The sequence below is a fragment of the Copadichromis virginalis genome, linkage group LG16 (genome assembly GCF_057382275.1).
Source record: "Copadichromis virginalis isolate Kocher_CV1m ecotype Utaka linkage group LG16, C_Virginalis_male_GT1.1, whole genome shotgun sequence".
In the NCBI taxonomy this organism is placed as follows: Eukaryota; Metazoa; Chordata; class Actinopteri; order Cichliformes; family Cichlidae; genus Copadichromis; species Copadichromis virginalis.
Genome location: NC_140633.1, coordinates 18,144,112 through 18,169,086, shown reverse-complemented (window position 1 = coordinate 18,169,086; position 24,975 = coordinate 18,144,112). Strand labels below are relative to the sequence as shown.

General features: G+C 42.7%; 1 protein-coding gene across 4 annotated transcripts in view; it reads left to right on the top strand.

Moving 5' to 3' along the window:
* tbc1d4 (TBC1 domain family, member 4) overlaps nucleotides 1–17,992 on the top strand; it is a 28,290-nt gene extending 10,298 nt beyond the window's left edge. For 2 of the 4 annotated variants that reach the window (XM_085435677.1, XM_085435674.1), the window contains 19 exons: nucleotides 778–867; nucleotides 1,177–1,281; nucleotides 1,384–1,516; nucleotides 1,642–1,733; nucleotides 1,825–1,935; nucleotides 2,664–2,786; nucleotides 3,306–3,365; nucleotides 6,068–6,285; nucleotides 6,753–6,914; nucleotides 8,430–8,587; nucleotides 9,291–9,497; nucleotides 10,892–11,053; nucleotides 11,204–11,362; nucleotides 12,409–12,509; nucleotides 12,628–12,771; nucleotides 13,662–13,821; nucleotides 13,977–14,146; nucleotides 14,602–14,778; nucleotides 15,410–17,992. In XM_085435677.1, coding sequence (XP_085291803.1) covers nucleotides 778–867; nucleotides 1,177–1,281; nucleotides 1,384–1,516; nucleotides 1,642–1,733; nucleotides 1,825–1,935; nucleotides 2,664–2,786; nucleotides 3,306–3,365; nucleotides 6,068–6,285; nucleotides 6,753–6,914; nucleotides 8,430–8,587; nucleotides 9,291–9,497; nucleotides 10,892–11,053; nucleotides 11,204–11,362; nucleotides 12,409–12,509; nucleotides 12,628–12,771; nucleotides 13,662–13,821; nucleotides 13,977–14,146; nucleotides 14,602–14,778; nucleotides 15,410–15,640 — 2,763 coding nt within the window. In that variant the 3' untranslated portion in view covers nucleotides 15,641–17,992. The remainder of the gene's footprint in view (nucleotides 1–777; nucleotides 868–1,176; nucleotides 1,282–1,383; nucleotides 1,517–1,641; nucleotides 1,734–1,824; nucleotides 1,936–2,663; nucleotides 2,787–3,305; nucleotides 3,366–6,067; nucleotides 6,286–6,752; nucleotides 6,915–8,429; nucleotides 8,588–9,290; nucleotides 9,498–10,891; nucleotides 11,054–11,203; nucleotides 11,363–12,408; nucleotides 12,510–12,627; nucleotides 12,772–13,661; nucleotides 13,822–13,976; nucleotides 14,147–14,601; nucleotides 14,779–15,409) is intronic. The other 2 variants (XM_085435675.1, XM_085435676.1) reach the window with 2 other exon arrangements.
* The last annotated feature ends 6,983 nt before the right edge of the window (nucleotides 17,993–24,975 follow it).

The following is a 24,975-nucleotide window of genomic DNA, read 5'->3' as shown; positions in this document are numbered from 1 at the left end:
TACAGTTGGGCTGGCCGGGTGTCTTATTTTGCATTGTTTTGGATTTACTCCACTCTAAACATACCCTTTTCAATAATATGGATGGATTTTTTTAAGCTCCTCATGCCAAACCATAATTTGTGTTGTAAAACTTGATTCCATCTGTTACACCAGAAAACCAAATGGTCGCTGGCCTCAGCGCTGTTTGTCACGGAGGCCTCCTTTGCATAGACTCTCACTGCTGAGGTTCACACCACCGCAAATCATTTTTATGTGCACGTGGCTGGCAGCTATAATGTGTAGACCAGCTTGGCCTGGTGTAACTGTTCCAGTTAATAAGGCCGTAACTCCTGTGGTATTAAAAAAAATAATAAAAACTGACTTCACCACTGCTCCTGTGATAACACACGGTCGCTGCTTCATGAAAAACATGTGCGCCGCACTGTGAGCCAGCTGCCATTCCTCACGCACCATGCCTGTTTCGTCATGAAGCTACTTTTAAAAACTAGAGCACAACGCTCGATGTGATACTGTACGTAGCAGTCAATTATGAGGAAAAATCATTAGCGGAGACTCGCTGACCCTGATTTTAAAGCGCACGTGAGCGTCTTTTATCTCTATTGCCAATCGGGTCCCGGAATAATTATAGTCCTAGTCATAAAATGCTTAACATCACAGGAGATCCCAGTGTGTTTACACACATGCTCTCCCATCCGTGTTGTTTTGTGAGAACTTTTCATGCATCTATTACATGTTTTTACTTCACTCTGTGTGACCGTGGTCTCTCGTGTTTCATAGGTTGGACGTTTTGAAGTAAACCTTATAAGTCCTGACAGTAAAACTGTGGTCCTGGAGAAGAACTTCAAGGATATCTCATCGTGCTGTCAGGTTGGTGTATATTTACTTGTAATGTTTACTGAAAAGGTCTCTCTTGTGTCTCTGCTGCAGCCCTAGCAACTGGAATCTAATCACAGAGAGCCTTTGCTCATCTTTACACAAGAGCAGACCTTTAGTGTTTATTCCTTAATTTAGTGGCAGATCTTTGTCAGTAATGTAAGAATACACTTCTTTTCACCTTTGTTGGTTGTTTAGTAATTAAATATGATATAATTAAATCATCATTATGGTGATGTGCTATAAAGTTCCACAGCTATCCCAGGCCTCTGAGGCTAGTTTGTCTTTTGCTCCCATCCCCAGGGTATCAAACATACTGACCATTTTGGATTCATCTGTCGGCACCACTCAGAGTCTGGTCCCAGTCAGTACGTGTGCTACATTTTCCAGTGTGCCAGTGAATCCCTGGTGAGTCACAGGAATTATGTAAATAAAATGAAATTCTTAAGTGCATGTGGCAAACATCTCTTTCTTTGTGCGTGTGTGTGTTCATTCGCCTGTGCGTGTCAGGTGGACGAGGTGATGCTGACGCTGAAGCAGGCCTTCAGTACAGCAGCCGCCTTACAAAGCAACAAGACTCAGATCCAGCTATGCGAAGCCTGCCCCATGCATGACCTGCACAAGCTCTGCGAGAGGATTGAAGGTAGGTCATGTCACCTGCATCAGACATCCGGCACTTCTCTCGGCTTTGACTCATGAATATATTGAATTTTCTCTGAGTTAAAGCAAGTTAAAGAGTACAGCTTATTTCATCTTCTCTGTTTCCAGGTCTCTACCCACCTAGAGCAAAGTTATCCATCCAGAAATATCTCTCCCAGCTGACCGACAATGAGCAAGCTGAGATTTTTGAGCGAGTTCAGGTCTGGCAATGGAGGTGACACTTTGATACAAACATATTATTTCTTACAGCTGTTGATTCACACTTGAGTGTTTGTGCATTCATTTCTGCAGAGACTGAAGCCTGCGTCAGACCAGGAGGAGAATGAGCTTGTGATTCTTCATCTGAGACAGCTCTGTGAAACCAAACAAAAGTCCCACCTCCACATTGGAGAGGCCCCTAAGGTAAGGGCACGAGAAAGCTTACGGTCCAGAAATAATTTCCAGCAAAGTGGTGTTTCTGTTGAATAGAGAATCGACACTTGGCGACATCACAGTTGTCGATCGATTTGTTGGTTTTACTCTAAATTTCACTTTGAAAAGCAAAAACAAACAGACAGGCTGGATCCTTAAAATGTTTCTAGTGGTCCTTAACATGAAATCTGAGAAACGTCAATTCAGACCCCTGATGGTTCTGAAAATCGCTTGCATGAAATGGCATAAAATTTGAATTTCTCAGACCGTATCCTAAGGTTTTGTTTTGGACTTTGTGTTGATAAAGGGATTGTGTAGAAATATTGATGGTAAAAGAACTCCTTAGCTGCTGTCTTAAATGTAAAGCTTGTTGCTTTGTATAGATGTAGATGTCCCTCTCCCTGAGACCTACAATGAACCGCTGTTTACGTTCTGTGAGTTGCTGAGAGGGGAAACACGACATTTAAAGTATGAGAGGATTGTGGATAATTGCTTTGGAATGATATACCCTGAGCGATCTGCATGCTAAATATTATCAATCATAGCGCAGTCTCCAGCAGCAGCACCACTTCTTTTAAAGCAGTTAGCAGCTATTGGCTGTTTCTTGCAGGCTTTATCACAGGATCTGCAACTGTATTCGTACAGTGAACCTGTTTTGGTTTATAATTAAATTCATTGAAGTCTTGTTAATTAAATCTTTTTCTTTTGCTGTCTAACAGAATGCAGCAAACAGCTCAGCAGCAGGAGATGGCACAGCCACCGGCAGTCGCTTCAAGCTCGACATTTTTAAGAATAAAGCGCGTTCATCCCTCACTAGCTCTCTGGAGAATATCTTTGCAAGGGTGGGTCTTTTTAAACATGTTTCCTTTTCTGCCACTGCCTTATCTTCCCCATTTCCTGCCGTTATATTATTATAACCATTTACTTATTTCCCCCAGTTTATCCCTGTCTTTTATGTCTCCGCAACGGACAGAAAGTAGAGCCGCCATGATGTTTACCTCTTACTAGTCTTCTAGGTTTCTGTTTCTGTGTCACTGTCATCACAGGGATTTGGATTGACCCATATCTGCCAGTGAGACAGCAGAATAATTCCTTAGCAGAGGCGTCCAGGAGAACTCTGCTGCCATCTGTTATTATCTTAGAGACTTAGCTGAACAATAATGCTGTTAGGCAGCAAGGAAACGTTTTCCCTTTGTTTCTTTCTGCTTCACTCTTAATCTAATCGCTGTTTCTTTTTGTCAGAAACAATTGTGTAAAAGAAAAAAAAGAGTGTTTTTACTTTTTTAAAATTTATTTATTTATTTTTTTAAATTTACCCACTTGTGTTTTTATAACTTTTGTACAATCATCTCTGTCACCAGGGCGCCAGTCGAATGCGCGGCCGCTTGGGAAGCATGGGAAGCATGAGCAGTTTTGAAAGAGTAAGTGTCCTTGAGGATGAACATGAGAATTCCCAGAGCTTCAGTCGGGGGACTCTGAGACTTCTCACTCTTACCCCGTGGCATCTAAAAGCATGCTATATTCCAACTGTGTCCTCGGGAAAGGGGCAGGTCGATAAGAATACTTTCACTTTCATCAGTGTCAGTAGGTGGATCTGCCAACAGTCCTCTTCGCATGAGGAGAAACGATTTTGTGCTGCGTTTTTCCCCACATAGTTTTGTGATCAAGCTTGCACTGACAAAAAGGCAGAACAGTACAAGAGGGAACGTGTGTACAGAGATGCTAGTGAGCCGTTTAAGGTTGTTGGCTCCCTTGTGGTTACTGCTGTGCAAAATGTGGAGTGAGAGCGTGATATGGTCCCTCTGACTCCTCATCAGTCATGATGGGTTTAGCAGTACGCTGCTACGATGAACAAGTAAACAAGCAAATTAACCAATTGAGTGCCAGGCACCCAATTTACAATCTAAAGGCTAGGTTAGGCTAAACCAAACCCAACATAAAGTTGTGGCTGGTGTAGCAATTATTTTATAATTCTATACTTAGAATTAATTAAAGAGGTTTCTTTGAAATGCAGCAAACGCATTTGTAACTAAAATGCCGATGCAGCACAGGGATGCTGGATTTTTTGCATGGTTTTTTTTGTTTTGTTTGTTTTTTGTTTTTTACCGTGCATTGTGTTCTGCATCCTGATTGGCTATAGACCATTGTCAATCAATCTCGTGCCGTGTCTTCTGTACAGTACAGAATGCGTCCAGCTTGTCAAATTTACATAAATCTTCAATCGCTAGCAGTGTGACTCTGAAGTGCTGCACTGTATGTTTGTAAGTTTTCTGATCAACAAACACAAATATGTTGACAAAACATTTTGCACTTTGGTTTCATTCTATAATACTGGACTTAATTTTCTACGAAGGTTAGAACTTGGAGAGTGTTTAAACAAGAGAGATTAGTGTGAAAATGTTCATGCCTGTCTGAGAAAAGTGTATAAAGTGTGTAGTGAGGGGTTTTACAGCCTTAAAACATCTATAATAATTGTAAAAAAAATAACCTTGGCTACTTTGTGGATTTCACTTATCACGGGCTATTTTTAGAACGCAACTCCCGTGATAAACGAGGAACCACTGTATTGTTATATAACACATCATAAAACACATGCTGTAGAATATTGTGCAAATGTCTCGAGCCGTCCTTCATTTTTCATATTTTTTTAGGAAAATGGGAAATCACCATAGTGATTCAGTGAAACATACAATGAAAGTACAGCATATAAGGCAAAAACAGAGACTGTACAATTCTAATAAGCTTGAAAGGCAATATTTGGTGTTGTATCATGATTTTAATTTGGTATTATTACAACGGCCTCTACAGTCACAAACCTGCTGGAGACCTGCAAACAGACTTTAAAGGGTTAAAACTACAGAAAAGAAGTGTTACTTGTTTTACTGAGGCCGCAAAAGTATGAAATACTCTCTCCTTGTAGCAGATGTGTGACTTTTTTCACCGGATGTGTTAATACTGTCATATCAGATTTATTGAGAATACTAACCGCCAAGTAAGGACGATTATTAATACCAGTCTTCAAATGGCAGCTCCAAGTGTCTGGGAATTTATTAAGCTATTATTTCTCTTTCTTTTATCTATGATTAGCCACACTGGCTATTGCAGGTTTTAACAAATGTAAGCGATCATTTATCATGGAGTGACATATATCATTTTAATTTATGAGGTTCAAGTAAAGGTTTCTGTCATTGAGATGTCTTTAAAAAGTCCGGAAAAAGTTGCTTTGATTGGGATTAAATGAGTAAGTAGTCTCGTGGGGATTCTGTCAGGATGTGATGAGCTCGTGAAAAGGAAATCCCACTCAGGATGTCCAGTTACGCATCTGCTGAGCCACGTGTGGCCTGGATTTGTCTTCTCGACCCTGACGTAAGAGAGATTACTGCAAAAGTCTCTGATTTGAGTAAAATTCTATCATCAGTTTTTCCTAAAATTAACAACAGCATCAGGTTGTTAGATGACATCATCGTCTAGCGTGATTTGCAAACAGACCTCTTTCCAGTCTATAATGTCATCAGCTGTAGCCCTCAATTTTTTAATGTCATCAGCTACATTAAAAAAAAAAGAGCGCATTGAAAGCAGCAGCATGACCTAACCCTGATCTTAAATAGGGAGGTCTCTAAAAGCATGATGGAAGGAGATAGGAGGGCTTTCGTGTACAGTTGCGTGTCACCGAGGTCCTCCAATGGTGTGTGATGTTGTGAGTCACAGGACACTGGCCATTAGAATACAATAGATGTGGGAGTTGTGCCACCAGACATGAGGCAGCACGGAGTGATAGCGTGGAGTATAAAGTTGAACCATGGACTGAGGCTTGCTGTGGGTTGAATAGGTGAGTGTGCGATTGAGTGTTTAACTTGGCTGTGAGCTGTGTCGTGTGGTTTAACTTCCAGTGAAACATGGACTGATTTTTCACTTTTTGACTTTTGCCTTCTGTCACTGACTTTTTGTTTGATTGTAGGATCCACAGAAATTTAAGCCATTCATAAAAAAATGTGTGTGTGTATGCATATATATATATATATATATATATATATAAAATGTCATTAAATATGCATCACTGGAAAACAGTGAAGTCATAAATATGACTGACTGCTTCCCGCCTTACACATTCTGTCCTCTTCAGCAGGATGAGGAATCTCCTGGTCACTCCCCCCCAGGTTCCCCTCCTGCCTTCCCGGACGAAGACCCGGAAGCTGGCTTTCAGTTTCGTCGGCGCGCTCACACCTTCAGCCATCCACCTGTGAAAAAACGCATCTCCTTCGACGGCCAATTGCCAATACAGAACAAACAGACTCTGCTTCGCAGGCAGCAATCCGTTAACTCAGAGTTGCTGCAAAGCAGGTAAATATAAGCTAGTTTACAGTTAATCACCCTCTGCAGTTTTAAAGAAGGGTTCTGCGTCTGTTTGGTGATATTTGCAGGAGTTAATAATTTGTTCCTTTTTGCAGTTTTACAGATCCCCTCCCTTTCCGCCTTTGCTGGATTGAGCTTTTGTGTTTTGTTTGAAGATATGGCTAATGCTAACTTAATCATTAGAACTGGTTGCTTTTCTTTTAATCACGTCAACAGTGTGTGTGCACAGACATTGTAATCTATTTGCAGCACTTTGATCAGTCTATAATCTCTTCACCTTCTGCCCCGCTGTCCTCGAACAATAGCATCACAAGTTTCCTGTCACTGTTTTGATCCCTCATAAGCTCCCCACTTGTTTTTTTTTCCCTTATTCATTTCTGTGCTTGGACCGAAAGCTCTTTGTTTTGTGTAATGTTTTTCTTTATTTGTGGGCATTTCATGTTTGGCCCGCCCAGTCCCGTGGCTGTTTCAAGAACACGCAGTGTTTCAGAGAGCGAGTCCTCCTCCTCCACCTTCAGCCTCCCCTCCTCCTTCACTGCTCCCACTTTCCTGAAAAGCTTTTACCAGGGCTCACTGGGTTCCCTGAACTCCCTTCCAGACAGTGGGAGCCTCAAGAGGTGAGAGGGGGGTGCTCAGGCAACCCCCCTTGCTTAGACTGAAATGCACCCCATACCGGGGACTTCATCAGGAATGAGATGGGTGGGAGGGACAGGCTGTTCTTTGCTGGCAGTAGCAGTATTCCCATTGGCTGTCAACACCTTTTTAACACCCAGCTTTATTGCCCTGTATCTCTTTTTCTGTATATCCAAAGCAAATTTGTCTTAGGATAAAATTCTTTTTCATTTTTTTCCACACCATGTATGCAGCTGGAGCCATCCTCTTCCTGTTTCTCTCAGCAGGGGATGCTGATGCATCCCTCCCTTGTTGCATTTGCATGTGCATTGCAAGCTTTTTGCTTTAATAACTGTGTCTCACAGCTTTAACCTTCATCCTTCCTGACTGGTGCAAGAGTTGCTACTCTAACTCGTCATGCTAATAAGATTCCCTGATACGTTTATGTTCAACAGTTGCTATTAATGGTTAGCTTCACAAATAAGCAAATATAGTGTGTTTGATACCTGATGGTGCAGCAGTAGGAGCAAGTTTTTGAGCACAGCTTACAATGATGATGAATGAGAAGTTTAAATGACACAGCACTGGAGACACTTGATCTAAATACTCCAACGTGCTCGCAGCCTAGTTTGCTTTGTTGATTGCACTGTATGACAACTTTGCCCCTTAGGGACTTGGCGAGCATGAAAACATAGCAAGAGGTAGTAGGTCAGGGGAAGAGTTTTAATCTGTTAAAGAGACAGTGTTATATGTGTAGAACAATTGTTTTCTCAGTGCCATTTGTTTCAATCCAAGGTCACTTCCTGTTTTTCACTGCCCACGTGATCCGACGGGCTCTTGTGTGCTAAACAAGCTCGCCAGCTGTTTAAGCGACACTGAGCGAGAAGCGAAAAAGCTCTGTTCTTGTGCAGACTAAAGAATGCAATCTGCACTTTCAAAGGAACTGAATTTAAATTTGCTTAAATTTTCACAACCCACTTTTGCTCTTGCAAGGCTGGTAATTGTGCGCTTGTGTAGAAAACCTCTGTTGACATGGATGAGAAATGGGACGTTCGGTATTCAGTTCAGCAGCACCAGCCAAGCTTGCAACAATGTTCATCACGGTCAGCTTTTACTGGCATTTATTTCCTGAGTTGGAAGGAAAACATTTGCTACGAGGTGGGGAAGTTTTTCAGTTCTGATTTTTCATTTCCACTTACTAAACCAACTTCTTTTTCAGCAGATGAACACACGTGCATGCACCTCAGCTGTGGCCGATGTTTCTCTTTTACATGCTGACTTTGCTACTTTATTAACATTTACACTGGGAAGGAGTTAGTGGCTGGCGCAGTATGTTGAAGTTTCATCTTGGCTATTTTTTTATCAGTCCAGAGAGCTTGTATTATTTTACCACCATTGTGTGTATGTGTGCTTATGTTTGTGTGTCTGCATTTGTAAAAGTGTGCTGAAAAGAGAGTCTGTGTAAGCTGACACCTGACTCGTTTATCAGGTGTCACTGACGCTGCTGTTTTCTCTCGTAGCAATGGCGAAGGCAGGAAGAGGACTCTGTCTGGCTGTAGCAGTGACTCGTTCAGCGGGGGTCTCCCTCTGAGCCCACGCAGGGTCTCCTGGAGACAGAAGATCTTTCTTAGAGTCGCATCGCCAATGAACAAGCCATCTGCATCCATGCCGCACACAGGTCTGGCAACTCGATCCTTGTAAGAGTTCAAGAAACACAATGTAAAAGCTTTGTATAATCCACAGATCTACTAGAAGGCAGATCGAATCTTCTTCTAAGAAATGACAGTACCTCAAACAGATTTTTAAATTCCAGGCTTATATGCAAAGACTGAGGGTTGAAAAAGAGCAAAGGGAGAACAAGTAGCTTTGTACCATTGTTTTCCCCCATGAATAAGTCTCTAACAAGGTTTTTGACCAAGCAGCATTGCAAAATTGTATCATGATTTTTATTTACGACTGATTTAGTCATATATAGTTAGAATATTTTCTGACTGAAGCCAGAAAAAACAGTTTCATTTTTTTGACTGCTTTCTTGAGTTTTGTCTCCAATGTTGACAGTCAAACATCTGTCTCTAAGAAGTGATTCTGTTTTTTTTTGTCCTTCTGTTCAGTTAAAATTGGTCTGGGTTTATTGGAGCTCCCTGCTGTGTTTTTTGCTGCATTGATGGGAGCAGTGAGACTGTTAATACACTGTAAAACCAAAGCAGATCAGAAGCTAGAGCAGTCTGAATGCCTGTGTGCAGCTGCAGAGCTGAGTGCTAACAATCTGTGAACTATCACTGCAGAAAGCCCATCTTTATTTTCTAGCATTCATTGTCCCAAAAGTTTTGACTTAACAATATATTTTCTATATTTACCATGTGTTGGATGTTGTGTTTCAGACGACTCCGAAAACAGGGAGCTGTTGCCTCTCTCTCCTCGTGCCTCATCTCTGGACCCTTTGGGTCAGCTGCTGCCCCAGGCAGGCGACCCTGGGTCAGAGAGGAAGTCAAAGAGGACGGCAGCTGACTACCGGGCTCTCTGGAGGACAGCTATCCACCAACAGATCCTCCTGCTGCGTATGGAGAAGGAGAATCAGAGACTTGAAGGTGCGTCTAACTAGTTAATTCTACACAAAGTATAGTGAACTTGAGTGGAGCCTGGTACTATGACTGATATTGATATTACCGCAAAAGACTTCAAAGTGTATATAAGTATTTTTTTCCCCTCAGTAACTGTTAGTATCTATAACTTGAAAGCTTGGATATCATTGTTAAGTTATATTAAGCTAGGAAGATATTTATTACAGTAATAATTTAAACTCCTGTCTCTTTACTTCACCTGTCATCTAAACTTTACACTCAACCCTTACCCCGTACTCCAATCTTTAAAGTCTTGTCATTCCCAACTGAAGCTTTATGATCATGGACAGAGATAAAGGAGCTGAGGTTAGCAGCTCGTTAAGCTCTTTCATTTTTTGTTTATTTTCAGAAGTCTGGTAACGCCATACTGGTTTTGGGACACTTGAGCAAAGCTACATTTAGTTTTGGTTTTGCAGCACTTTCAGATAGACAAACTTATGTAGAAGCGGTAGTGTAGCTTACAATGAAGTCTTGCAATTTTCCTTTATAAAAAGACTGAAATAATAGCACCAGTAGTGCTACAGTGGATTGTCCAGATGCAGCTTTGCAAACCCAAGGAAACAAATGGCTAAAAAATGACATCAAGTGGGTTATTTTGGGGGCTTTTGGGGCTTTATTTTTGGCGATTGGGAACAGCTATCTTATTATAAATGAATGATTAATGAAGTTACCCTTTAAAATGCTAAAGAAAAGACCTAAGATCATAATATTTTGTAAATGCCCAGATCAAACCATGGACCTAATAAATATGTTGCTTCCAGTGACAGACAGGAGAAGTACTATGTGTCGCTTTTATATTCTGAACACCAACACATCTCTTTCCCTTTGTTTGCTACTATGACATCAATGCTGGTCTGAGGACCTAACTGTGAATAACTGTTTAATAGAAGGTAAGCAACATAAAAGGAGAATTTGGGATAAAAATAAAAGCAGATGTTTTTGCATGCGTCTGGTGGCTGGTTATTGTACCATTCGATTCAGCTTTTTTTTTTGCGTGCATGGTGATCATACTTTATGATTTCTGTTATTTTTTGTGCTCCCATTATGCTGTTGTAAGTTTCTCCATGCCCATTGTGGCTTGCGTTTATGTGAAAAGGGTTTCCATGTTATCCAGTGATTAAAGGTTGAAGCCGCGATGCTTTGTATCCACGCTTTCTCTGGAACATGAAATCTTTTAATTGTCATTATTCTTTGCTACAAATCCAAAGTTATAGGGGCTTATTTCGAAGTTGTTGGCCTTTAGTCTCATTTTTTGTTTCTTTCTGAAAACGGAGTCTTTAATGGACTTTAATGTATTAAATATGAGTCGGTCGCTTTTTATACTGATATTTATATATATATTCATATACATTCTGTTGCAGCGAGCCGAGATGAGCTGCACATCCGCAAGATGAAGCTTAACTACCAAGAAGTGAGCGAGTGCTCCAAAGATGCACAGGCTTTGTGGGAGAGAAAACTGACAGCCCCGGGCAGAACAACGGTCCCACAAGACAAGGAAGAAATGTATCGTGCCCTCTGCCAAGGTGAGAGGCACTAAAAAAAGAAAAAAAGAAAACCGTATCACCAGTGGCATGTAAACAGCGCTATAAATAAATCTGAAACTCCCCACAGGACAAAAAACATTGTAAGTTAACATTGTTTCTTTTATTTCTGTTCTGGTTTTTTGTGTGCAGGAGTTCCAAAGAGCAGACGCGGGGAAGTCTGGTTGCTTCTTTCCCATCAGCACCGGCTGCGTCACAGACTCCCGCCACGTCAGCTAGCCCTGGATACCCACTACCATGACCTCCTCAAGCAGCTCACCGCACAGCAGCATGCCATTCTGGTCGATTTAGGTGTGCACAGGACCACAAAAACCCACGAATTTCATCGAAGATACAGATACAATCTATGCATGTAGAAAGGTTTCTGTGTCTATGTGAAAAAGAAAGTACACCCCATGATTCAGTTTGTAGACTCTCCTTTAACATGTATACGTTTGTCAGTCTTTCACATTAGGGTGGAGGTATTTTGGCCTACTTTTCTTTGCAACATTGCTTCACTTCATTGGGGTTTTCAGGCATTTGTTTATGAACAATCTGGTGTAAGATCTAGATTTGACTGTGTGCTTGTGATCATCGCCCTGTTGCATGGCTCAGTTTTGACCTCACATTTGACTGTAGAATACTTTGTTTGGCTGCAAGGTGCCCAGGTCCTGTGGCTAAAAAACGATCCCAAATCATCACCCCTCACAGCATATTGTGCTGATATGCTGTGTTTGGTTTTTGCCAAATGTGGTGCTGTGCATTATGGCCAAAGGACAAAGGACTGCAGAAGTCTGGGAAACCTTTCAAAACAAGCTGCAATACTTCATTCTTTTTCTGATTGTAATGAACTCGAGCATTTAACATGCTAACTGAGGCCTGTAAGATTTGAGATTAAGCTCTCAGGTGTTTTACAGCTTCTTTGAACATTATATAGTCTGACCTTTTGGTGAATTTGCTGGTACGTCCACTCCTGGGAAGATTGTGGTATTGTGTTAACACACCTGAAAGCTCCAGACCAGCAAACTGATATAAACATCTGATATATATATTAATTAGCTTCTGGCTGCTACAGAACCTCTGAATTCCAATGGGAACAGTAAGGTTATGCTTAGTTTTCGACAGGAATTCACAGAGAAACTTTCTTTTTCACATGACACACGCTGTATCTGTTTATGATTATATATGTTGAGGAAGGCCGGAAATCTGAAGATGGCCTCAGCTGGTCCTTCAGCAAAGGCGACTGTTTTCAGAGCTGTCACTTCAGTATTGTTGCTCGTAGTTTAATGTGTTAACCAGAAAACAACAATTCCTGGTTATTTTTCTCACATTTACTCTCACTATCTCTCTCTGATTAGGCCGGACCTTCCCCACCCACCAGTACTTCTCAGCCCAGCTTGGCGCTGGACAGCTCTCCCTTTACAACCTCCTGAAAGCTTACTCTCTGCTGGATACAGAGGTACATACTGTAATCCCCACAGTGGCTCACTTTAAGGCCTGTACTGTAATGATTGTTGTGAAATTTGCAATAACCCCCTTTTTAAACATTTTTTTTTTTAAATTCTTGTGCTGCACAGGTTGGCTACTGCCAGGGTATCAGCTTTGTGGCTGGAGTTCTGCTCCTCCACATGGGTGAAGAGCAGGCCTTTGACATGCTGAAGTTTCTCATGTATGACCTCGGCATAAGGCGGCAGTACAGACCCGACATGGTCTCTCTGCAGGTCAGTGGGTGGAATGAACAACTTATTCTGTCACAATGTCCAGTGTTTGTGTTCATTATGTATTGCAGGAATATTTGCAAATGTTAAGCTCCAGTGCCACCGCTGACCTTAAAGACAATGCTGTGCACAATTACACATGCAAATGTCCATTGCCAAAGGTGGCGTTCAGTTTAAACAAATTCCAATCTATTCGAAACAGTTATACAGTAACAAATGCTTGTTACTGCATAACTGCTATAATGCTGTAAACATTCACTTTTAGCTGTTACTTACTGCTGCATGAACCCTTGTGTGGGTTTTATTAGCTACCAAGAGCAAACAGCAGTTAAGTGTCTCCACCTCTTAGTCAAACCACTCCTGCTCTGTATCTGTTAAACATCATCTGACCTCGCTGCAGTTACAGCATCAGCAGGCGTGGTAATATTTAATCCGCTTCAGGTAACTGCTGAGCCAGGTCTCTCTTCCCTGCAGGGTTTACACTTTTAATCCAAAGTTTTTAAAGTCAGGAGGAGTTTCGTCTGTTTTCTCTGCACAGTGGCTCAGTTTGAGGGAGCTAAAGGTATTACTTGCTTTCTTTTTAACTGTCAGGAAATTGTAAAACTTGATAACTGTCTAATTTTAGCCTGAGCTAACTTCTGCTTCCTTTTTCTATTGGTTGTACTTTTGACTAACGTGCTGTTAAAGAGCACAGATCATCAAATGTCTGGCCGTGACGCATGTCTGAGCAAGTCTATGAAATAATAATACTTAAAGGGCTCTGTGTTTGGATAAAAGTTGGCTTGCCAGCTTGTGATTCCTGGATTGCTCTGTGACATTCTGTTAACAAGTCCTGACATACCAGTTTGACGCAGCATGTTTTGACCTGCTTCTGTGTTTATGTGTGTGTGCAGATTCAGATGTACCAGCTCACCAGGCTGTTGCACGACTATCACCGTGAGCTGTACAACCACTTTGAGGAGCACGAGATCTGCCCGAGCCTCTACGCCGCGCCGTGGTTCCTCACGCTCTTTGCCTCGCAATTCCCACTCGGCTTTGTGTCCCGGATCTTTGGTATATACATATCTTTTTTACTTTTTCTTTTTAGATTAATGGTTTGTTTGCTCACATGCAAAATTGGATATGATAATTGAATTGTCTGCTAAGCCCTACAGCTCGAGGAAAAACATCGTAAATCACTACTGGTTTATGTATTGCCTGTTTTTCAGATTTTGTGTTTGTCGAGGGGTCTGAGGTGATTTTTAAAGTGGCCCTCTGTCTGCTGGGCAGCCATGAGGGGGAGATAGTTGAGTGTGAGAGCTTTGAGAGCATTGTGGACTATCTGAAAACGACACTCCCCGCCCTCAGCCACACACAGATGGAGCAGACCATTGCTAAGGTACACAAACTGCCCTTTTTTTTTTTTTTTTTTTTTTTTTTTACAGTGCCAGATTATTAAACAAACAGTAACACTTGGAAGTGCATCCTGGCCCAAATTTGATACTAGTGAAAGCTCAAAGCTCAAATCCTTACAACATCCATCAACCACTAAATAACTGAAATTCATGGTTGGTGTCGAAGAATGCACTTTGTTCCCTAGCGACTTGTGATTGCCAGGGGGTCGATGACCAGTCTCTTGGCCTGTGTCAGTAAAGCTTCAGAATATGCTTTTACCTCAGAAAGGTGCCCACGTGATTTGAAGCTGTTTGTAAGATCACTTTGGTCTTTTTGTGGCTATTTGTTGATGAACACTCCATGCAGGTGCATTTCCATTGACCTTAATGTTTTGGTACCAGAGTGTTGTACGATAACGAGCTGTCTTTCAGTGGCATCTATCTGTCTGTTGATGGCCAGGTAATGGAGATGGACATCTCAAAGCAGCTGCAAGCATACGAAGTGGAGTACCACGTTCTACAAGATGAGATGTTAGAATCTGGACCACTGCCTGATGACTCTGAGCGGCTTGACAAGCTGGAGAAGACAAATGCGCAGTTGAAGAAGCAAAATATGGAGCTGCTGGAAAAACTTCAGGTAAGGAAGTGAAGGTTCAAACCTCTATGAGACCCCAGCCCCACCCACTCCCCTGCCGGGTGTTACTTAATTTTGACGTGACTATGATATAATTGAGGTAAACATTTTAACCCAGTGTCACTGTGTGGAGACAATTTTGAAGCCAGTAGTAGTACCTAAAACTACCTATAGATGGCACTAAAACACAAGTTAAAAACACAGTACCAGTGTTTGTAAGACAAAGGGACTAAATGCTGCATGCTCTGCAGATATCGCTTCACTAATGTTTAAAGTAGAACCAGTAAAGTCACACCTGATGGTCTTCATATAAATACACGTTAAAGAAATATTTATTTACTGTCCCATCTGTCTCGTCTGAGTCACACCTATGGTGTTGGAAATCTGCTCGTACAACATTTAACAAGTGCTTGTGATTCTGTAAGAAATAAAATCATATTTGATTTGCACTTTTAAAAAGGTCACGTGCTATCGTGTGACTACAAGTTACAAATTCTTCCTTTTTAGACTTTTAGTTTAGTTCTGAGATTTTGTAACTGTATTTTGTAACCTGTATTAGTTTCACCTCCTGTTTAAATGTTAGTCTATACATTGTACTCTGTGTGCTCTAACATACAATGTTTGTGTCCTCCAGGCTGCGCGGCAAAAGATTCAGACTCTGGAGACGAGCATGGAGAACTTCCTTTCTCGGGAGAGCAAAATGAAGCACATGATTCGCTCTCTGGAGCAGGAGAGGGCAGCTTACCAGAGAACCATTGAACGCATGCGCTCGTGCCTTCCTCCTGACGCCTTGACAGATGTAGAGATGACCCAGATCAAAACAGGGCCCAACGGGAAAGCCAAAACAGCAGCCAAAAAGCCCTGATGGCAACCAGGGTGCCGGCTGCTGTGGGCCAGACGCACAGGCAGATACCAAAATGAACAAATGAAGACTGTTTTGTGGAAAGCTGCTGAGTTCCACCGCATTGTTGTAATGCTGTACAAGAGCTGTACACTATTTTTTTTTTCTTTCTAAATGTGTTTTGTCTGAAGTGGAGACGCGCAGACTGTATAGGGAAATATCTATGTGACATTCGTCAGAAGATAATAGCGTAGTGGGAGGAGAGTTTCATCTGTATTAGCAAACAGACCGTTCCCATAGTGCATTGGAGCCACTGTTCGTCTCATCCATTTCACTGCCAGTTTGAAGGTGAGATCAAGATGCACACCATCCTTCACTTCTGAGATTTTTTTGGTGAGAGTGAGAAACGGATCTGCTCCTGCAATGTTTTTTTTGTTCTTTGAGCACTACCTTCATTCTCAGCAACACTACAAAAGTAGTGAACAGAAGGTGCCTATTGGCAAATAATCTTTTGGACCTCAGGGTCAACTTATAGCCATTACCAGTGTCTTTGATCTTGGAGTGAAGATCGCGTTGTTTTTGATATCTTCAAACTTGTGTCTGCGATGGACGCGCAGCCTCAGGCTATTGATGTTGCTTTGTTACTTCTGTTTAATTCACTTGAAATTTTTGTGAATGTAATTTCTCTCCAAAGATCACGGTGAAAATGTGTCGTTCCCCACCTCGCCCACCTACAGAGACATCTGAGCACACATCTGCCATATTAGGCTTTAAACTTCTGCGGATACGTATATAGTATCATGTTTATCTCTTGGCATCGCCTCACTGCCTTCACGTGAGAGAGCTTTAGTACTTGCACTTGCTACTTTTAAGGAGGAAGTGTTTCTTCCAAAGCTCAGGCAGGATGTGTGGTTGTCTGCCTTTTCAGTTTCCTGTGTGACTGACCGCGGTGTCGCCTTCTTTTAGCACAAAGATCAGACACTGAGACAGAGTTCACACTCCCCGGGCGCCGAACAACAGACCAAGGTGGAGGAGTGATCTGAATGTACATCACATGGTTCTCTCAGAGAAGAAAAAAGTCTGTATGCGATTTTTTTTTTCTCTTTTGTTTTGTGTGTAACAGTTGAATGCAGGTAGCTAGTCCTGTAGATCTAACACACAGTGGCAGTTGCTTTGCTGGTTGTCACACGTCAGCATGTTTGCGTTAAAACTCAAGTGTTTAGGTGAGCAGAGCAGCAGTATAGGAGAAAACTTGAAGACACTTGAGTGTTCTATTCACTGGTAGGGAGTCTCTCCTAATACAGGGTAATATATACAGTATATAGGCACACACAAACACACACTGTGATGTGAACTGCCTGGCTGTAAGGACAGACAGTTTTATGAGTTCAGCGAGTGTCCCTGGCTCCCTTTTCAGTTTTGTTTTAGCCCACCCCTGTGTCTGACTCACCATCACTGGTTCTGATTGAAAGCAAAGCAGTCTTGGGCTTGACTTCACTTTGAGAAAACGCCCTTCCGTTTAAACCAAGGTGATGTCTATCAAAGGGAGGGGGGAAAAGTACCCACTAACAGTGTCTATCACTCTTTCCGTCCTTGGTGACAAGTTGCGATGACACATTTGTCTGTTTCACTTTTTATTTTTAAATGTCAGTACATGTGGGCATGTTCTGTGGCAGACAATGCAGTGTGTTGATGTTAGGGATCCTTTACCCAGAGCACAGCAGCTGTTCCACGCAAGGCTGACGAATCGAGCCCGATCGTCTCGGTCAGGGTGGGAATTTGTCTTGTAATTGATGCGATTTTGTTCAAATTCAGGCCAAACGTTTCATACTTTATGGAGAAATGGCCACATCTTTACAGCAGGGATTTTCTAAATAGTTAAGAAAGGAAAACATATCAAACAACATTGTTAAACATCCATTCTTCACCACTCCCCTGCCTCTTTTTGCCTGTGTTTTGCTTAACTACAGAATTTGTGAATCTTAGAAATAGGTCACCGAACCAAAGATGTGATTGTTTTCCAAAAGCAAATTCATTCAATCAAAATGAAGTGACATCTGTTTGCAATCTTTTGGTTTTTACTATGACAAGAACTCCAACAGTTACCAAATATTGGTAATTTAAAAACACAAAAAAGGTGCATTTTTTCCCCATCATGTTCATTTTTTGTGCCAAAGATGGCCTTTGTTTCTTTTATTCAGAGTTATGATAAAAGCTTCTTTTTGATATCTAATGTAAAGCACGTTCAGGTGCTGAGTCTTGACTTCTACAATAATGTGTGCATCACTGTGTTTTAACAAAAGACTGTCAACACGAGGGCTACCGAGAGGCAAAGAAACTGCCATGAATTCTTCAATAAACCTCACCTTGCCTTTTTTTCTTCTTCTTTTTTTCTGTCTACTCATGTCCGAATCTCTTTCTTGCCCAGTAAGCTCTCATAAAGAAATCATGTTCCTTTAGCAATCCGAGTGTAGGATGTAGCCTGGAGCCCAAATGTCTTTGTGTGTAGACGTATTATTGCGTAAAAGGCCAAGGTAAGCTTCGACAGTTTTAGAGAATCTATTTAAAGACCTTTCAGGAGTTGTTCTTTTGTTAACGCCTTGGGCGAAGAGAACTACAGTTCTGCAGTGGGGTGAACAATCCACACTGAAATTGTGGTCCTGCAAAGAAACGTTCAACCTAGTGTGCATTTCTGAATTAGCTATAGTGTAGTGAATGAAATGAGAAACATTTTTAATGCAGGCGAACATTGAATGAATTGGAGATATCTCTTTTGTATACTAAGCTGGTTTGATTAAACCCATTTATTTTAAATTACTGAGTACCAACCAGGTACAGGTTAGCAACTCTACAACATGTTGGCTTAAATTGGAGAAATGGGTCTGTGTACTAATTAGCCTCGGGGAAGCCTCTGTGTGTGCAGGTTACAGTTATGAAATACAGTTTTATGGAACTGAAAAACAAAGTAAAAGGGAAAGACATAGCCAGATGCTTATAATCAATACCCCTTATCGATTATTAGCAATGTGAAGGTCTATAAATATAGTTGAATATAAATGCTTTCCTTGTGCAGTGCTCAAAGCTTTATCAGAGATTCTCGAAACCTCAGTTGATGTTGAATGTTAAAGTTCATCATGGTACAATTACAATTGTTTGGAATGCTTTTGAACATTTCTACTCTTAGAAATAAAGAACATGGCAGTACAACTTAGGTTTACAAAGTTGCATCTGAACAAACCACAAGGCTTCTGGTACGATGTTCGGGCAGATGAGATCAAAGTGGAGATGTTTTTCCATGATGTACAGCACCATGTTTTGTGAAAACAAAACAGCATGTCAGCACAAACTCCTCAAGCACGGTGGTGGAGTCGCGATGACTTGAGCTTGTTTTGCAGCCACAGCACCAGTGCACCGTGCAGTCACTGATTTGACAATGTTGTGATGTGATCCTAAGAGGGCTGGGCGTAAACAAATGCTAGCAACCCTCAATGAACTGACGCAATGTTGTAAAGAAGAGTCGTCCAAAATTCCTCCGTGATGATGTGAGACACTGCAAGTTATTGCTGCTTAATGTGATTTTCCAAGCTACTGAATCATGGGCTGTACTAAGTTTTCCGACTTTATTTTTACGTAACTAGCATAAAAATGGTTGCCGAAATGTTTCTGAAAGACTAGTTCCAAATCACTTCCAATAAACATGTTTGGAACTGGAGCGATGGGACACTGGAGTTCATGTAACAGATAAAATGCTGGTAACCACTGATGTAGACGCCTTCTTAGCTCTTTGTCTAATGCGTAGTTTATGAATAAAACCCACAGGGAGCAAGTGCTCTATGAGCCAAGGAGGGGCTTTGAAAGATAGCAGCCACAAGGACCAGTCATTGTTTTCCTAGGAGGGTCTTACCCAGAAAGGACTGTGGAGTGTTGCTCTGATCAGCCTCTGCCAAGCCTGGAGCTTGTCACACATAAGACACACAAATGACCGCCAACCAGGAGCCTATCACACACTAAACAAAAGGGGCCACATTCCTTGTGTATTCCCACACGAGGACACATCCTGCAGCAGGCGAAGAGAGGGATACTGGGAGTCCACAGGGGATTGGCCCAGAATGACACTTCCTCTGCTGAAGGTCTTATCAGCTCTATTTGTGTTTTCTCTCTCTCTCTCTGTCTTCACTATCTTCATCCTTCAATCCATCTCTACCTCCCACTCTGCTTCCCACTCTCCTCATCCCTCCCATTGGATTTGTGAGGCTTGATCTGCAGCTTTGGTGTAATTTCTGCTGTACTGTAGAGCCTATGGGAAAAAATATCCAGCAATGCAGATGCTCAGGCAGGTAGTTATTGCAATGTACGGCTGATGCAAAAATCACAAGTGGTTGGTACTCGAAACAAAACAACCATACGACACAGAACTATTGTTCTAGCCCTCTAGAAGACATTTGAGTGTGCGTTCGAATAGCAGTAGAAAACGATCACAGGAAAAGGGGGTGAAAATGAAAAGACAGTATGAGCTAGATGCATTGAAGGAGTGAAGGGGTATAAGAGAGTGGAGGAGGTGGAGGAAGGAGGTTAGAAAGGGTCCTTCTGCCTTATATGGGAATTTACTGCTCTGCTTGTGGCGCAGTCTAAAAGCTGGAGCTGTTTCTGTAGAAAACATGGAGCAAGAGTCATTGGTGCAAAGTAGAACAGTCATAAAATATCTATGCTGAAGCTCAACTTTAACTTTGCTGCATGGTTATCCATAAATCACATCAATATCCCATTCAAATCACAGTCAGGCAAAAAAAAAAAAAAAAAAAATACAAAACAAACAAACTTTACAACACTGCAGGAGTGCTGTTAAAAAGCTTGCTTGAGTGGCACAGGAATTGTTGATACAGACTGGGAACTAGTAAATTTGGAGGATAGAGATTGGGAATGACGGGGGAAGATTTTGGGGGTATGGAGAGAAACAGCTGGAGGGGTGGGAGAGAGACTCAGGTGGGCTCAGTCAAGTCCAGAGAGAGGAGTTGGCTCCCTAGAGAACAGGAACACACACAGACTCACAGACGTGAACACATTTCGCAGTGTTTCATAGTTCAGCTGTGCCTTGATTCCTCTCCCCATCTTTCCCCCGATTTCCCCACTTTGCAGACACACCGGCTGTTCCGACTCTTTGAAAGCTCCTTCCTTCTCTAAAGCTATGAAATAAACCCTTCCATATAACAACCTGAATTCCAATCAGGTATCCACATTGTACAGGCATGCACATGAGTGCACCTAGACACACAGCACTACCACAATGACATGTTTTAGTTAGCACTGTGACAGATTTGCTTCATACAGAGTGCTTTCTCTCCCTCTGTACCTGTCATGGATGTAGCTGCCAGAGGGGGTGATGGTACCCGGCCAGGAACGACAGACGGAATAGTGAATAGGGCAATAATGAAGCTGCAGCAGAAACACAGAACTAAACACACACACACACACACACACACACACACACACACACACACACACACACACACACACACGCTCTTATTCCCTTGGCTAGTCCATTCCATTCCTTTGGTTCCTTCCACTGAGTGCAGGTAGATACACAAATGCTGCCTGGAGAATCTTGCGATTAATGACACGCTTGTCATATCTAAACCCTTTTCATCTTTTTTTCTGACAAGAGCCACTCTTCCTCTCCTTACTTTCTCTCGGCCTGGTAGACACACTATCAAAAAATCCCTACGGCCAACTGCAGCACATGCTGGGGGAATAACGCCTGGCTTACCTGATCCAATGGTTCATTCATCTGTGGAGCCTCTGGAGGCCTGAAAAACACACGCAGCATCCTCGGATGCAAGGCAATCACAGATTTATATGTATGTACACACACACATACGAGCACTTTAAACTGCAACAGACATGCAGGCCTAGCCCATGCCCACTCCCTTATTCCCTTTTGGCCGTTGCTCTGAACCCACAAACATTTAGAAAACAAGGCTAACAACAACGTGAAGCTCACGTACCATAAGTAACACGTCTGAAGATTTTAGTAGGGCTCTTTTCCACACAACAAATGGGACTTAAGTCCCAGGTGACTGAAATGATCAGAGGAGAGACTTTGCGCCTGAGCCCCTTCTAATCACATTATCCAGTGGCTGTGCCTGGCCCACATCACCCCAGCAATGATTAAGACAAACACAAGCAAGAGAGGAGGAGAAATAGACAGCGAGAGACACAATGAGACTGCAGGCAGGCAAGAAGGTGGGGGTGGTCAGACAGACAAGGAGTGAGTCAGACAGGCAGATATCCTCCTACATGTTGGTCCATCAAATAAAAGAGCAGATAATATGCGAGGATCAAGTTCTGCAGAGGCGATCCTTGAGCTTCCTGTGTTCTGGGTTAAGCCCTGTAAGACCTGGGCGTACGGCATCAGCGATAAGGGACTGGGTGTGACACGAGGAATGGAGAAGCGTGCCTGACATCATGTTGTGTTTATAAGAACATCCTCTTCGCGAGGCCACAAAGGGCACAAACAAAGAGACGAGGTGGTGGGTAGGGTGTTCGCATGTGTGACTCAGAGCACTCTGGACACTTTCTGACATCATCCTTTGGAAGCCCAATCAAAGCAGAGAGGGTTGTCCAAGAAGAGGCTGCCAATAACAATGAAGTGTTCACAAGAAGCGCCTTTCTAAACTACGCTTGCCTGGGAATTGTTCAAGAAAGTCAACAAGTTCAACACATAGATGATTTGCTATCGCTGTTCTTTTCTCCCTTGCTCACTGTTATTTTCTTACACTAAGCCACCCAGCTGTTGCTGCTAGCTCAGACCCACACACTGGGTTTTTTATTATGCCGATCTGACATCGCTGAAGTTGGGAGGGGAGACAGCTGTACTCGTGTGGCCCTGGGCGCACCCGTCATTAGTGCCAGCCTTGCTTCACTCTTCCTCCATCTCCCTCCCTTGTTCCAGACCTTTCTCCTTCTCTCCTACGTTGTTTCTAAAACAACACCACCACCACCACCACCACACCCTTTCGGAATATTTCCCGACCCCATCTCTGCCAGTCTTCCCACCTGTCCGTCCATCCTAACAAGACGCTGCAGCCCTCTCACACATCCTCACCTCCCCGCTTTCTCCCTCGAAGATGACAGAAAACAACCTGCATTGTGTTGGTTAAAGGCTGAGTGCTGTGTGGTTGCCACTCAAGATTTTCTTGAATAGATAATTTTCAAATTGATTCAGGCTGGGCTCACATCTAATGGTCTGTGTGGGCTCTAATGTGAACAGGAGATAATCAACACCCTGTGTTTTGGAGCTGTTTTGTCAGTCATTTATATTTCTGTGACTGTCTCTTTCTGCCTTCTCATGTCTTCATTTTCTCTCTCTCTCAGGAGCTTATCATCTCACACTGCCGATTTCTACCAATTCTTTTCCACCTATACCTCACTATCACTTTCTCTCATGCTATCTGAGATGCTTAGAGGTTGATTTCCCAGTGTGTGTCATTAACCTTTTCTCTTTTCTCTGGGTTAAACCCAGGGAGCACTGTTTGAGAAGACTTGGGGAGCATGCTGCTCTCATTCAAGTGGAATGGAGGCTACATCCTTATTAGCCTGTAAACTGAAAGCACTTCTGTCTCTTATCATATAACACTTTCCCCTCTCATATAACTTTAATTTTACGTGTTTCCGAGAGGTGTCAACAAAAATTACTCAACACGATACCATTCTCACCTCCTTGTATTTTGCCGTGTGACATAACAGCATGGGGCAGGAGGGTGGGGGCAGGAACGCACATGCCGGATGCACTCAGATGATATAACCTAGTACAGTTCTTGATAAGATGTTTTAAGCCTCCGGGGTAGAGAAAGATCATCATTGTGCATACAATAAAGTCTGTCATCTTCCTCTAACAGTGTGTCTAATCACCATGAGTGAGGTGTAATTAATGTTTCACTCGTGCGCTGTGTATGTGCAGTTGAGGACCGTGGGTGAGAGGATGTAGTGTGCGGTCTCTCTAACAAGCTCCCACTCACCCCAGTGGAGGCAGGCAGGGAAGGCTGGAGTGACTGCGAGGCTGTTAGAGCAAGTGGGTTGCGTTGGACGTGTCCATGTCTGTGTGTCTGCGTGAATGTGTGCGAGTGTGCCTGTCGGTGAGTGTGTGTTGGTGTGTGAAAAAGAGTGCATGTGTGTCCTTTTGTGTGTGCTGTACTGGGATGTGGAAATTGAATGGAGCCTTTCAGTTCTACTGCTCGTCTCCTCGGGGGTGAGAGACTGGTTGCCATGGTTATCCTGGAATCCTGCCGCTAATGGGTGGGAGTTTGTGTAGCTCTGGCAACCTGGCCTGTCTAGGTTGGAGTACGTGTGCGTGCGTGCATGCATGTGTGTGTGTGAGTGAGAGGGAGAGAGAGAGTGGGTGTGGTTGGGTGGAGGCAACATTCTAGGACACAGGAGGTCACACATGTGAGAACACACGCTTTCATTCCTGTGTGCCCCTGGATGGACAAACACAGGCTGGTCATGCATACATGCACTTTATGCCTAAACTGTAGATGCTAAATATTTACTCTACTCCACTTGTAGTGCAGTTTGTTGTAGATTTAACAGGTGGCAGGAAGGCTGGCACCAACTGATGCTGTTTTTTTTTAAATGTAAATCTCTAAACAGGAAATTATAAAATCTCCTACTGTTTTTTGAAACTTAATATATTAGGAATCAATTGGGAGCAAACACTGAGCTCTTAAATTCTAAATTTAGATACCCATATTTCTAATGCAGATAAATGTAACACAACTGATCACACCTGACTTCAGTCCTATATAACAGCTCTGATCAAGCATATGGTCACCTCTTTAGACAGCTCCTCCTTCATACCGACTCATTTTGACATGACCAAGATGGCGGCGCGCACAGACGCAGCGGCTCACTGCTCCTCATGTTCGGTGTTTTGTTTTTTACTTCACGGACTGGAGCGTGTTCGAACATCAGGACCTTGAAGAGCACACAACATCAGTGCTCTCATATATTAACTTCTGTGTCAACAGTGTCACTGTGGACAAACGTCTCCGGGTGTATTCCAACCAGAAACCCTGGATGACTAAAGAGGTCCAGGTCCTGCTGAAGCAACGTGACGCCGCTTTTAGATCTGGTGATGGTATGCAGTACAGTGCAGCCAGATCTCAGTTGAAAAGAGGCATCAGAGAGGCCAAGGCAGCGTACAAGAGAAGGATCGAAGACCACTTCACCACCAACAACTCACGACAGGTATGGCAGGGAGTTCAGCACTTAACCAACTACAAACCTGGCAATACCACGTTGACTGAGGGTAACGCGGAGCTTGCAGAGGAGCTGAACCACTTCTTCGCACGCTTTGAGGTGAA